Source organism: Rhinolophus hipposideros, assembly GCF_964194185.1.
Source record: "Rhinolophus hipposideros genome assembly, chromosome: 5".
Taxonomy (NCBI): domain Eukaryota; kingdom Metazoa; phylum Chordata; class Mammalia; order Chiroptera; family Rhinolophidae; genus Rhinolophus; species Rhinolophus hipposideros.
This window is the reverse complement of record NC_138051.1, coordinates 17,472,181-17,487,878: the sequence shown is the minus strand read 5'-3', so window position 1 is coordinate 17,487,878 and position 15,698 is coordinate 17,472,181. Positions and strand designations below refer to the sequence as shown.

At 39.7% G+C, this 15,698-nt stretch overlaps 1 protein-coding gene across 1 annotated transcript in view; it reads right to left on the bottom strand.

The window, feature by feature from the left end:
* Window positions 1-15,698, bottom strand: part of SLC25A21 (solute carrier family 25 member 21) — a 450,807-nt gene that overhangs the window by 2,442 nt on the left and 432,667 nt on the right. The window contains exons 8-9 of the mRNA XM_081047465.1: window positions 3,293-3,474; window positions 2,334-2,386 (exon numbers count right to left, since the gene is read on the bottom strand). Coding sequence (XP_080903591.1) covers window positions 2,334-2,386; window positions 3,293-3,474 — 235 coding nt within the window. The remainder of the gene's footprint in view (window positions 1-2,333; window positions 2,387-3,292; window positions 3,475-15,698) is intronic.

Here is a 15,698-nt window from a genome sequence, read left to right as displayed (position 1 = left end):
GTTCTATCTGATGTAGTAAATAGCACACATTCTATATCCTTTCAGACAGTCTCTATCTATCCTTTCACGTCCATGTGAAAAATATTACAAAATCAAAATGTGGACAAATATCCTCAGCACAACTTAGAGAAGACTTGGCTGTATGAATAGAAGATTAACTTCTGACAGAAAGAAATAGAGCTTGATTTTGATTTTAGTTATTTTGTATACAAGGACATATGCTTTTAAAAAAAATCTATAGTCTGCACATGTTTGTGTAACCTTATACCAAAGATAATTATCTGCCTGTGATTTTCATTTTTAACCCGTGAAGATACTCTCTATTAGACCTCTCTCAGCTGCTGTAGCCCTCTTAGTGCTTTGACAAACAAGGATGCACTACAGAGGTTATTAACATGTATGTAACTGCTGTGTTTACTCTCATGAACTGTTCACAGTGTAAGACAAGAACACACAGAATTGGGCTAGGTTTCAGCCTAGTGATATTTGGAGTTTAAACTGCAGACTTCAGGATTCTCCTTTCATTGGAGGTACCTACCAATAGCGCATAGAGCTGCTAAGGCTGTTATAAAAATAAAATGAGATTCTTATCAGAATAAAGGATGTACATTCTAGGTTCACTTTTTGTTTTTACTGTCTCTCTCTTTCTTTTTCTTTCTCCTTCTTCCTTCTTCTTCTTCTTCTCCTCCTCCTCCTCTTCCTTCTCCTTCTTCTTCTTCTCTCTCTTTAAAAAAATCTAATCCTTAAATTGAAAGTGTCTCTCCCTTTCTTTCCTTTGAAGTTGCTAGGACTTGCATGTTTGGAATCAGAGTGGAGGCCAGGTCTTTGAATGAGATTTCCAGTTATTCACAGTGTTGTTTAGCCTGAATGATATGTTCGCGACAACCCTTTTCATTGGATTTAACACCACAGCATCTCAGGACACCTCATGCAAAAACATTTAAAAAGCCAACCAAACATTTGCAAGCCTCTAACAAAACTTGGGGTCAGATTTTTAAAGAGTTTGGATTAAGGTTCCAGTCAATTACCATTTTAGTTCAACTTTCCAAGGTCACCACCCTTTTCAGGCCCATCCCCTCCTAAGAAAGCTGGGTTAGGGCCAGTCTTATGATTTTTCTCTAATACTGGGTCTGTTAGCAGGTATTTACTGTGTGGTGCAGGAAAAACACCACACACCTGCAGAGAGAGTTGCACAAAATCACCAATATTCTTATTATTGGGTTTGCTTTTACACATGGGCCAATCAATGACTAACAGAAGGCAGGCTGAAACTCAAATGTGAAGCAAAATCCATGTTTAAATGCCTAGAAAAGTTGGGATAGATGGATTGGGAATTGAGGAAGTGTTTTCTAAATACAAGAAAGTGTGAGCTGTTTACCAGCTTCAATTTACCGTCTGTTGTTCTAAATCTCAGGTTGGTAGAAATGCTGGCTCATTGGTTAAGATCTAAAGGTAAATGCACACGTGTGTGAGTGTGGTAGGGGAGGAGGACATTGGTGTTAAAAAGGAGGAATGAGAAAGGGAGAGAGGGTGGGAGTAGGGGAGGGTTCTAGTGGAGATTACCAGGATGTCTAAGTAGGTGAGTGTGGCCTGGTAAAAATACGTGTGGTCTAGTGCATACTTCAGTACTTATTCACAAGGTTGCTTATAATCCAAGACTATTTGCCTAGGCGGCTGAGTCTGCAGCAGTTATTTTCTTATCTATTTACACAGAGGCAGCTGACTCTCCCTGTGGGAATGGAAGCCTGTTTTCTGTGGGCTGGCCTCCTGAGGTAAGGCCCGGAGCCAGGAGCCTCCACCACCATGCTGACAGAGGCCAAAAAGGTGAACGCCAGGCTGGCTGCGGCTTCACCACTCCCCAGACATGACTGTGAAGACAAGTGGCTCTTGCTATTCGCAGAGGCCAGTTGTCCTCCTTTTCTCTTTTTGAAATGAAGCTGAGGCAGGAGCAAGGATGAACTAGAGCACCAGGAAAAGTTTTATTGGGGCTGGTCCCTCACACCCTGAAAATCGCCCCCTTCACCCAAAAGCCAGTGTGTGTATGTCTGGGTGCTGTCTCGGGCTGCAACTGGCTGTGGATCCTTCCTATTGACTTAAGCTGGGCTTTGCTTCTCTCAGCCTCCAGCAAGGCCATAAATAGCACCTTGTAAACAAAGGCAGAACGTTTTTAAGGAGCCTTCGGTATCTTGACTACTCATAGGCAACTTTATGTCCTCAAAGTTTCTGTCTTTCTCAGTGGGATAACTTTTATTGTGTTGCTGATAAACACAAATAAGAAAAAAAGACACCACAACAATCAAGAAGGAAGGATATAGTAATAAAAACAGCATTACCTGGTCCAAGCCTCATAATCTTGGGAAGCAGGCCTTTATACAAAGCCCAAATCCTATAAACAGAAGGAAAAGAGAAACATTCTTATTCTGAAAACACAGTGGAGTTGTACCTCAGCTTTATTGAGATGCTCACCCAGCACTCGTAAAAAAAAAAAAAATTATTTGAAATTATATGTATCCTAAACCAGACAGTATCAGGCTGAATATTCTCTGTAACAACTTGGACAAGGGGAAAAAAGTGGGTCAATTCTTTGTTACCCAAACTATGCTGGTCATGTCCAATCAGAAATATAACTTTCATCAGCATGATGGTTTTTGCTTTTAAGACAGGTCTTACTTTTGAGACAGTTGTGTAGAGGGACAAAATGACTTTTGTAATTGAATTTAAATGACCACGAATTCAGTCTTCATGTAAGGAAATATCATGCAGTTTAAATAAAAAAATAGTAAGAAATTATTTACTTGAGAGTAAGACCCTGGGTGAGGAGGGATGAAGAGACAAAAGTAAGACTTAAAAAAAAAAAGACCAGTAGAAAAAGGCACATCTTTAAATTTTTAAAAGAAAACTACTTTCACAGAACTCTCATGTTTAATTCTCCCAAGAGAATACAATTAGGTGACATTTTGATTAGATTTCCAGTCAGAAGACAATGCTTCTCCAGCTCCTGTGTTAATAGGACATATTATATGCAATAGACTATTGCATTTATATGCCAACTGACAGGCAAAAAGTTCATGTTGGCATTCTAAGACAAACATGCAGCGTATTGGACGGTGGTGGTTCACTGTTCCTGACGGTGCAGGAACGCTTTGCCAACATTTCATTATTGTGTTATCCCTCCAAGTTTGTCATCTATTCCCAATTTAGGAGGGCTCACGGGTTCTCATCAAATTGGAAGTACAATAGGATTTTAACAATACTTGAGTCTTGCTCATTCATTAAAATAAGACTGTGTTACCCTTCTTCCTGATAGACTGTTGCCATTGTTTTAAAACAGGTTCTGTACTTGATCTCTCCAGGAACTGGCTGAGGCCCTTGAATCCTACTTTTGGCAACATCAAAAGGGATGTTAATGACTGAGGCTATTGTGCCTGAGAGAAGACCGATCCCAAATTTTCTCACAAACTCCAAGGTTGGATCCTAAAAGAAAAGAAGAATAAAATAACAGAGAGGGAAGCGGAAGCCCCTAAATCAGTTAAACACTATAAAGCAATATGTATTTAGGCAGAGCATTGCACTCCACGGCACCCTCCTGTTATTCCAGCAGAACACATTAGGATTTCCTAGGCTGGAACTTGTTTTCTTGACAATCCCATTGGCTATGTTTTTACACATGGTCTAAATTGCTGAAGTACACATTTCCTCACACAGGATTTATAAACACAGTTCATAAAGAAAGACTGGTATGGCATATGGGGATGATTTGTATAATTGGGCTTCACAATGTACTTAGTATTACTGTATCAAAACAGGAGAAATCCAAGCACACTATTAGCTAATTGGCCAGAATATTTTACAAATGACAGCAACTTCCACCATGAAGCCTACTAAAATGCTCATTTGTGTGTGGACCCCCAAATGTTAAATTAAATCAAGGCTACTCTCGGTCTGCTGCTATTCCCCTCCAGGTTTTTTGCATTTATTTTCACGTGTAGCTGATCCACTGTACTGAGAAGTGCTAGCTTCCTGTTATTAACAAACCAACTTGGGGAGGCCGCAAAACAGCCTGTGACATTCTGTGCATTATAAACAGTAGTAAGTCCCCGGACTAATTGGCTAAAGAATTTACAGCCCATTGTTCCTGAATCGTATTCTTCCTTCATGGCAAAGGAAGAAAAGGAGAGAAAGAGAGAGCGAGATAGAGAGAGAGAGAGAGAGAGAGAGAGAGAGAGAGAGAGAGAGAGAGAGAGAAACAAGGAGGAGGAGGAGGAGGAGAAAGAGAGAGAGAGAGAGAGAGAGAAGGAAATATTTCTTTCCATTTAAATTTAGTTTCTTCACATCGGTCTGATTTGATTTTCCACCCCTCCCTGCTCTGCTTGCTGACATCAAAGTATTTAATTAGGTCTTATGTGGGAGTCACTTTCCTTCAGCTTATTTTTGTGCCCAGTGAGCTCACATTATGCTTTGTTATAATGAATTTGCTTGGAAGTTCTCATTATGTTTTCTACCTCAGTCCTTGCCCTGAAGAAAGGTCATCTCACATACCATAAGCTGCTGGTGGAGAACCCCTGACACCCCATTCTTCCCCTGCCCTCTCTTTTGGTCAGTATATCAGAAGTATCCTCACAGAGGCACAATTCAGGGTTGTGCCATGATACTATTTTATCCGGCAGGAGAACTAAAGTGGAGAAACACACTCTGCTTAATTAAAAAAATAAAATCAGGGCCGAGCATTGTATGCGTCAAGCATCTATGGAAGAAAACTTCTGGAAAGTCTGAAAGTCTCAGCTGAACCAAGAGCCAGATACCACCACAGAAACTTCTACGTGGCTAAATATAAAAAGTGAGAGTTTGGTAATAATTCTTGGATCCAGGCCATACAGGTGCCGGGTAGGTTTAAAGGGATTTAAAAACCAACAGGGTGTTTCAACAGGAAAAACAATGCAGTGGTTGCAGTGTGAATGAGGTGTGTTTAAATAATTCCCCCTCCCCCTATTTTTCTCTTTTACAAGGAGAGAAAAATTCCTTTATGTTACCCTTCTCCATTATGGCACAGAAGCAGAACTGGAGTCGGGAGGACGGCGGATTCAGGACCAGCGCTCGTAGTCTGACCTTGTACGAATCAGCGAATCAAACAGAAACCAGTACATACAAGGGACATTTTTAAACACCTGCCTTACCTTTGTACTATATAATTTTTCTGAGAAATAAAAATAATAATAGCAGTAAAAGTGCTATGAATGTCGTACAAGCCTGGCAGAAAATGGGTAGATTACTGTGAAGCCTGTTTCCTAAAAGCTGAAAGCACCTTGTAATAAGAGTCTCTCATGGTATCCGTGTGACACAGCCAAGCTCTCTGTTTCAATTGAGAACAAGAGTGAAAAGGACGTTTGTATGCACATTGTCCTTCTGGGAATTTCAGGGGACCTTGTCAGACATGCAGCCTCTCCTATCTCCTGATGTTTGCGGAGGATTAGAGTTGAAGATGGAAGGTGAACTAAGACACTAAGTGAAGGTCATTGTGCTTGTTGGGAGACCAAAACCTAAGGTCTTTAAGCCATTCTACTGTTCACTGACACAAGCATGTGTTGAACCTGTGTTTTGCATACACTTCCCAGCACAATAGCAAGGTCCTACAGTAGTTCCCAAGTCTGGCCGTGCATCAGAATCATCTGGGAGCTTTACAAAATATGGATGCCTGGGTCCCTTGACTTCCCAGATCAAAATCTCCTGGAAAAGTACCCAAAAAATGTTTTAAAAGACTTCAGGAGTTCTGAAGCTGCTAGGCTGAGAACCCATGTCTGGGAATCAGTGATTTTGATATTCCATGTAGGCAAAGCAGATGGACAGTTGCTCCCCATCAGGGCATTCTAGGCAGGAGAAAAGTCTTCTTGGGATGTCGAAGAGGTGTCCCTCACCACCTGGCCTCTGAGCTTCTAGCGTCTCTCCCTCGGAGACCACGATCTGCTTCGTGCTGCGCCCCGGCCTGGGAGGGTCCTCTCAGCTTGCCTTTGCTTTCTTTGCTACATGTCCTCAACCATCGTCAGATGAATGCAGCCTCTCAAATGCCTCTTCCCTTCATCCCCTCCCTGCTACTCCACTTCTCTGGCTTTGGCTTCTCTGGCTCCACGAGGTCTTGTTTTCTTTTTGCCCTCTACTGTCTATTCTTCACAGTGGAACCAGGGTCCTGTTTTTATATACTAGATCTCCTTCTAGTATCTCTCTACTCAAAGGCACTCAATCCTTCCCCACTGCATGGAAAGAAAGGCCAATACTCCTCACTTGGCCTTTGGTTTCTTTCCCACAATATGCTTCCAACTATCTTTCTAGCCTCAAGTTTTACACCTCTACTGCCAAAACAAATACTATGTTCACACTGGTTAAATTATGCAAATTTATACCAAACACTGTTCTAACTCCATGCCTTTCTGCAAACTATTCCTACAGCCTAAAATACCCATCTCCACCATATTCACCTACAGCAGTCCTACTCCTCCTTTCGAGTCCAGCTTAAATCTCACACTGCCAAGAGACCTTCATGGATCCTTGTCAAAACTGATTTCACCCTTTCCTGTATTCCTGAAACACTGTCTTTATTTTTGCTGTATCTGTCTTCCCTGTTGGACTGTGAGTCGGCACAACACAGGAGCAGATGTTATCCCTTTTTGTGTCAGCTCTTGTGTAGTGTACACAGTAGGTGCTCAATAAATGTCTGTTGCTTGGCCTATCAACGTACCTGTTTATCTTTGTAGAAATAATGAGAATCAAGCTTAATCTTTAATCACTATTTCTCAAGACTCAGTGTCTTTTAAACTGGAAATAACCCCTACCAGAACTGTACATTTCCGTCTTTCTGTCAGGAGAAGGTAACAGGGGGACATGACAAAGCACTGGACATTTGCAAAGTGGACTATTTCAGGACTAATTAATTGAGACTCTCAGGCCACAGAGCCAGGCCTGGGCTTGCTGGTGGTCTCCGTTACTCAGTGACTCACAGAGAGAACCATGATATAACAGCCTATAAACAGATTTTAGCAAGAGAATGCAATGGGCACAGAGTAAAGTCTTGAAATATTACTTTTAGGGCTCTCCTTTCTTGTACTTCCTTTCCCCTAGTAGGAAAAGGCTTCAAGAAGGGGGATTGTTGGGAAAAGTTCCAAGATGATAGATTGGGGGGAGGGGGCGGAGATTGAGGATTGTTGTAGTAGGACTACAAAGAGAGAAAAAGATAATATTTAGTGTTTTTGGTTTTCAAATTAGACTCTTCCATGTATTACATCAATTAATCTTCACAATCTTTGAAGTAAGAACTATTATATTATTATTCCTACTTTACAAATGAGTTAACCAAAAGGTTAAGTATAAAAAGATAATTTTTGTTACATTCCAGTGAACTCAAGACTTTGCCTTACGGCATAGTTTTTCTACTAATCCTTCTAACGGTCAGTATACTGTAGGCAAGTGGAGGAGATGTCCAAGAACCTCCTGAAATTATAAGCAACGCCTGTGTGTATGTGTATATAGGCTTTTCTGGAGAGAGCGTCTATAGATTTTATCAGGCTCATAAAAACTTAAAAACAACTTCATGAAAACATTTCCCCTACCAATACATTTATAAAGTAACAAAAGGGCAGTGCAGGGTTGAAAACATTGGGGCTGAACATAGGAAGCTCTCATTTTCATGGTGTTATATCAGGCAATTCACCTTAGTGAAAAGATTTCTGCCTACGTTCCTGTTCTGGAGTCAGGCACCCTCCCATACTTCAACCATATGTATGAACTCATTGGTTTTCAAAGTGTGGTCCCTGAACCACCATCATCAGTATCATTTGGGAACTTATTAGAAATGAAATTTGGGGTTCTAGCCCAGGCCTACTGAATCTAAAACTCTGGGGATAATGCCCAACAATCTGTTTAAATAGTCCTCCAAATTACTCTGATGGGTGCTAAAGTCTGAGAACCACTGCTTAACTGAAGCTTGTGGTTCATCTCTTTGGATTCTTGGGCTGGATAAGTGATACTCTAAGAGGCTCTGGATGTTCTGGGAATCATTTTAAAGCTTTGTTTGGTGGAAGCAAGGCTTTGTTTCATGAAGGCTGTAGAACTAAAGGCACTACTGTGAACTCTGTTCAACCTCTCTATCCCCAGCTTGGTCCAAACAAGAATGACCATCTGTGAGGTTGTTGGGTCTCAGTGATACTTGTCACAGTCCGAATGGGTCATTCTGTACTTACTGGCTACAGGTAAATCACTCCATAATAACAAATCACAGTAAAGTTAATAGCAAAAATAAATAGAAGCAATAAAATGTTATACATGTATGATATTTGTATTATTTTTCAGACCTTTCATTATGAGAAAGAATGGTACTATTAGTAATACTTATTACAAGATATCATGTTATATGCAAAAATGTACACACAGCAAATATAATGTAAGAATTAGGTATGTAACACCACTGTACAGATAAGGATATGAGACTTAAAGAGTTGAATCAATTATCCAAGATCATACTAGTTATAAGTTGTGGAGCCTGGATTTGAACTCAGGTCCCAACCATATGCTCTTAATTATTATATCATATTGCTTTTCATCCATCATTTATTTGCTGTGTATTCATCCAAAAATACTTATTGGATGTCTAGATACGCCTGGATACTAGAGTTGAGTGTGAGGGTAAATGGTCCAGAATGGGGGTGAAATTGAGTGTATCATCAGGTATCACAGTAGAGTGTGATGAGTACTAAAGTGGGAGAGTAGAGAAAGGGCAGGGGAAAACTCACAGCAGGGAGAAGAAAATTACTCCTGGGCTTTCATTTTTCAATGTCCTGTGAGAAAGCACCTAGCTTCTGCCTCTTAAAAACTTAGTCACTTGTTGGGTGTTTAGGAAGTCAACAGAAGACATCTCATTATTACAAGTCACCATGCATTAGCTGAATGGCTAGCCCTCTGGTTTAGGAATCATATTATCTGGAATGTCATTTTGCTTTTTCCATTAGTTTATTTTACAAACTGAAAAAGATGATGATGATAATGAAAGATAATCACTATGTGCCAGGCAGTGTGTTAAACATTTTCTATATGTTTAAGCCTCACAACATCCCTGAGCAGATGAGGTAACTGAGGTTTACAGAAATTTCCTATCTTCAAGGGGATACAATTTTGAATTAGTCAAAAGAGAGCCAAGATTCTATTATTTAGAAGTAAAGAAGCCCAAATATTGAGAAGCCCTGAGACTGTCAAGCATCAACCAGTAGAATTAGAGACATATGCTTGCCTCTAAGAACTGTACTCTAATTCAATATCCAAGGAGATCACCTCTAAGTCCAAAGGAAGATTTAAGTGGTAGAAGATAAAATTGTAGAATCACAACATTAGAAGTGAACTCAGAATGTCACCTAACCCAAGGAGTGACATCAGGAAGATGGCAGAGTAGGAAGCCTTGGACTCTCCCTCCCACAAACACACTGATTCAGCAACAATTCATGGACAACTTCTCTGTGTGAGAAATCTAAAAGTTAGCTGCAAGTCTCCTGTATCCTAGGTGAACATGAAACCAGACTCCTGGAAGCTGATAGTGAGATTCAGGTCACCCTTCCACAAGGGACCCTGCCCCCAGCATAGTGCCACATACAATCAGGAAGACTTCCTAGCTTCAAGCTTCTCCTACGGGAGGGAAGAAATTAGTTGGCATGTCTAGCACCCCAACTTTTCTGAAGAGACTCCCCAGAGGATTGGCTTCTGTCTTGCCAGACTTGGAACTCTGATGGGTCCAGCACAGTTAAGCTACCTGGGGAAAACTGGAGATGATGACATGGGCTGAGAGATGCCATAGATCCTCCCCTCTGTTCAACCCAGAATAAGCAGATGAAAAAATCCCAGCTCTCAGCTTCTCCTTTGGGAGGCAAAGATTTGAGCTGTGTATTCAACATCCCAACCTCTCTGGGCTTCCCAAATAACTCATATTTCTTTCCTGTCTTGGAGTTCTGATGGGTCCAGTCCAGTCTGGCACCTGGAGGAGAGTTGAGATGGAAGTTTGGCTTGGTAGACATGATAGTTCTCCCCTTGCTCAGCACAGACAAAAACAACAGCTACCCGCTTCTCCCTGGGGAGGGAAAGGGTTGGTACAGGCCCCCAGAATCCTTATCAGATTGAATTGTGGGGGTCTTCTTTTGTTTGAAGCCAGTCCATAAGGACTGGGAAAGGTGTCTATCTTGTCTAATGTGCAGACCCCAACACAGAGAATCAAAAAAGACCAGGAATAACCAAGTCAATCCTGAGAAGAAGAATAAAGCTGGAGGTATCATACTTCCTGATTTCAAAATATATTACAAACCTACAGTAATCAAAGCAGTATGGTACTAGCATAAAGACAGACAAAAAGACCTTTGCAACAGAATAGTAAGCCCAGAAATAAATCCAAGCATATATGGTCCACTAATGTTCAACAAGGGCACCAAGAATAACCAATGGTGAAAGGATAGTTCTTCAACAAATCATGCTAGAAAAACTGAATATCCATAAGCAAATGAGTGAAATTGAGCCCTTATATTACCCACAAAATCAACGGAAAATGGATTAAAAACTAAAATGTGAGACCGAAACCATAAAACTCATAGAAGGAAACATATGGGAAAAGCTTCGTGACATTGGTCTTGGTACTAATTTGATGGATAAAACACCAAAAGCACAGTCCACAAAAATAAAAATAGACAAATGCAATGATATCAAACTAAAAACCTTGTGAACAACAAAGGAAAGAAAAGAGTACAAAGGCAACCTATGGAATGGGAGAAAGTACTTGTATAACATATACCTGATAAGATGTTGATATGTAAAATACATAAGGAACTCCTACAACTCAATACCAGGAAAACTAATAGCATGATTAAAAAAATGTGCAAGCAACTTGAATAGACATTTCTACAAAGAAGACATACAAGCGACCAACAGGGATATGAAAAAATGCTCAATTTACACCTGGTAAATATAAATCAAAACCACAAGGAGATATCATCTCTTAGGTTGGCTATTATCAAAAAACAAAAGACAATTGTTGGCAAGTATGAAACCTTTATACTGTTGGTGGAATGGAAAATGGTGCAGCCTTTATGGAAAACAGTATAGAGGTTCCTCAAAAATTAAAAATAGAATTATTATATGATCTAGCAATGCCACTTCTGGGTATTTATCGAAAAGAATTGAAATCAGGATCTCGAAATGATACTAGCAACTCCTATGTTCATTGAAGCACTATTTACAGTATCCAAGATGTGAAAACAATATAAATGTCCATCGACAGAATGGATAAAGAAAATGTGGTATATACATATACAATGGAATAGTATTCACCTTTAAAAAGAAAATTCTGGGATATGTGACAACATGGATGAACTTTGAGGATACTATGTGTAAGGGGACTAAGACAGTCACAAAAAGACAAATACTGCATGATTCCACTTATATGGGGTATCTACAGTAGTCAAATTCATAGAATCAAAACGTGGAATGGTGGTTGCCAGGGGTTTGGGGAAGGGGGAAATGGGGAGTTACTAATCAGTGGGCATAAAGTTTAATCTAAGCAAAAGGAATATCTAGTGATCTGCTGTACAACATTGTACCAATCGTCAACAATAACATATACTCAAAAATTGTTGAGGGAAGATCTCCTGGTGTTTTTAACATGATAAAAAAATTTGAAAATTGATGGGAAAAAAAATGTCACCTAGCCTAAGTAAAATATTTAGGATGGATCACACCTTAATTATGTAAATGGATGTTAATGTTGATGAAAAATCTGTTCTGTTATTAAAAATTTCCAGCTTACTTCCATAATATGCTCCAACTGTCATCAATCAGGAAACTTTCTTTGTTCCTAACTCACATTCCTCACGCATATGCCTAAATTATTTTATTCCAATTTTCTGCTCAATTGCAAGGGCAATCAACTGTCACCATTCTTGATGTAATTCATCATGATTTTAAAACCGTTATTAAAATAACCCTTTCTTCCTCATGCTTAGAAAATACAGTTCTTTTTAAATATTTATTTATAAGTAATATGTATTATTTCCTCCTCTACAGATGAGTTTTATTCTTTTCCGCTCAACATTTTCCAATTTTTTTGCATATAATGTGGGATTCATAACTAAACTGGGGCTGAGTAGCCTGAAATGTTAATGAACATTACATGCATTGACCTGATTTTATGATAGCGATTCAAAATCCAGTGTTTACAGGTTTAAAAAATTAATTCTCCTGCAAACATTTTAAGGCCGATGTTAACATTCCTTTTCATAAATGAGAACACTGAGACAGAATGAGGGTATAAGTTGCCAAAAAGACACAGCTAACGAGTAAGTATTAGAAATGAGAATTAACACCAATTGTCTTACTAGACCTCTCTGGCTGTTTCCAACACATTGTGATTTTTGTGTGAGTGCAGAGCTGAAGAAAAGTATTTGCCAGGCCCTCTTGAGGACAGTGGGTTTCCCTGACAGGACATTTTATTTATAGACTCGCAATAGCTTAACAAGAGATTACTACTAGTAAGTGATCCTAAAACACTGGCAGCCATGATGTTCCACAACCTCTAAAAATTCGACAAAAGTCACTGTTATCAGAGATGGGATTATATGACTTAACTAACAATCTACACATTACATGTTTGTAACTAATTTAACCATCTAATCCAAACTACATAGCCAACAGCTAAAAACAACACCAGTAATCTAAGGCAATGGCTCTTAAGGAGTTAATATGCAGAGAGGCAAAACATCTTGATCAGAAAAAGCCTACGCCCCTCTTTTTACCTTCCCTTGGCATAGGCTTTGATGCCTTGCTTAGTGACTGGCCAGCTGGCTGCTAGCTAGATAAACAGAGAACCTTCGCCCATTTCACAGGCTTTTGTGATTAGGGTCTGGCGTCTTCAAGAAGACATTCCACACAGAGACATGCCAGAAGGAGGGGGTTAAGGAAGATGGGGAAGTTGGATTTATTAGCTAGTGAGGACTAGGGGTGTGAGGGAGAATGGCCAGGAAGTCTAATGCTGTTCCCTACAAGGCAAGGTTGAGTCGAGTACAGAGATGGGCTTTTAATCTAAGGGAGAGCAGCATGAATCTATAGTTTAAAGTCTCATTTTGTCAGCCCAAAGCCCATTTCCTTTGCTCCCTGCAATGCACTCACCCTAAATTCCTCCTGGTACCCTACCAAATCTGAGATCTTCCTGATTTTAGCTTTGAGTAATTTTAACAGAGTTCTTAATGACCTAACTTGAAGTCAGTAGAGCCTGGTTCCTCAGACAACCTTAAAATGAACATATGGAGAGAAATGTTCTGCGTTCAGGACTGGCTTTGGATTTAATAGTGCTTGTCAAAAATTGTTAAAATAGGTTTACCATTTGAAGAACTAAAATTATTGTTTAGAAATGGCTGAAAGAGATTGCCACAAAATGCTTTGGGTAAGAAAATTAAAGACAACCTGGTGGTCCTACGGAGAGTCATATTTTCGGGTATCACAAAGCATTTCTTCGCAGAACTCCTTCATTCTGCTCCCCACTCCTCTCGTGGGTGAGTAAATTGTTTGATGACGACAATGTCATGACCATAACAGGGTGATTCAAAAAGAATTGAACATTTTAATAAATCTATTACTTATTAGTAATTAGATTATATGCAAATGTGGTCAAAACCAATTTTAAAAGGCTCTATCCAAGTTATTTCCATCATATTACAAACGGTCAGTTTGTGCTTACAGAACACATCAACTCTGTACTTAAACTCATTCCATCCTCTTTGTAGAACATCACCACCAATAGTTGAGGGGGTGGTTGTGAGGCAGTCCTTCATTTCCTCAAGACTGTAAGCAAGACGTGATACAAACATGAAGTTTGTGATGAGTCCCCACATGAAGAAACAAAAGAAAACCCACTCTAGCCATACATTTTTGAAAGTTTCATTTCCTTTTGAATAACCCATGATTTCAGAAAAGCACTTGAAAAAGTCTTCCATGTTATCCTGATGAATACAACACTGATTAATAAAACACTGAAAGGAGAACCTTCATCTGCCTAAACAAAATGGTTCTTCTGTGAAAGATGGGTCCATAGGACAGCCTGAAGAGGGCCCGGATGAATCTGGGTAAAGATGTGGAAGGTCTGCCCATTGGATCTGCTGACGACACAGGCTAGGAGGGGAGGCTAGAATGATAGATGAGGGATTCAACATCAACTAAAAATTATCATCACAGTCTCTAGCACTGGACTGAACACACAGAATTTCATTTAATCATAATGAATATAAACTGCACAAGTTCAAGATGAGGGAATCTTGACTTGACTGCAGTTCATGTAATCTGGGACTTTAATTGACCATAAACATTTATACATGCCAACATCTTGATGTAAAAGCAACATCCATTCTACCCTCCTCCAAATCCCTGACAAAGCCCCCAAGAATTCATCTCTGTACAATCTTTGGCTGCATTAAGAAATATGTGTGTTCAGATCACAGAAAGGGTTGATCCTAGTGTACTCTGAATTAATCAACTCACAACTGCAGTACGGTGTTTTGTTCTGACACTTATATTGACAAATCTAATGCATTTATAATGGGAGACACAGACCACACAGAGGACCAGAAACCGTGTCATTTGAAGATGGGGGTGAGGAACTGTGAATAGATCCTGAAGAATGAAAGACTCAACGGCTCTTGTATTCATACATTTAAAGAAGTATAATACAATGCTTTAAGGGCATGGGCTCTGGCATCAGAGTTCATCTTTGGGTTCAGTCTTTGACAGGATTTAGTGGAGAGAGTCACCAAACTGACGCTCTTTGTGAGGACTCCTTCAAAGCCTCTTAACGGGTTGTGCCATGTCATACTCATCTTTGTATGTATACTGGGCCTGACACATCGTAGGTGTTTAATAAATGCTTTATCTCTCCTTTATTAAGACATACTATACAAAGAACCAAGAAGCAATTATAAAGGAGGTGCATATAAACATTGGTTAAGCACCTGGTAGCAACAGCAAGGCAAATATTGGCCACTCATCATTGCCTGTCCCACAGTTGGCAATGGTCATCATGAAAATGACAGGGAGTTGAAATCTAGTTTCCTCCTGGTAACTGAACAAGGAGGCGGCTTGAGTGAGTATGAACTGCCTTTTTTTTTTTTCAAAAAGAAATTTGCATTTTAGGTATTATGAGTTTTAGTGGGTTCAAGTCAACCAGGAGTAGAGTTAGCTCCCAGTGTATACCTTTCATTTACTTTAACCTTGGCATGCTGTCTCTCTTTTTTTCATAAACTTTGACAAAAGCATTTTTCCCCCTGATGTCATGGTGTCATGCTGTGTTGTCCCCCAATGAAAATACCTGGTATTGAAACTTAATAAATACATTCGTTTCCATTTTACAGCTATCAGAAGAATCTATTACAGTGTTTGTTTTTTCTTCATGTGAGATAATTTGGGGGAAATGCTAGCTCCTCACTCCACAGAAGGTCACTAACTGCAATGAGATGGTTTAATTGATAAGCATTCTTTAAGGAATGTAGAGTATTCCCAAGATCCTATCCTTGCAGGGCTCTGGGCTTTGGAATGAAATCAAAGTCTTGTTAAAAAGCTCAGCATCTAAATGTAGCCATTCAGAAAATAGCCATGAAAATTCCTTCCCCCACCCCCTAAGCTAACTTTAAAGTGTTGTG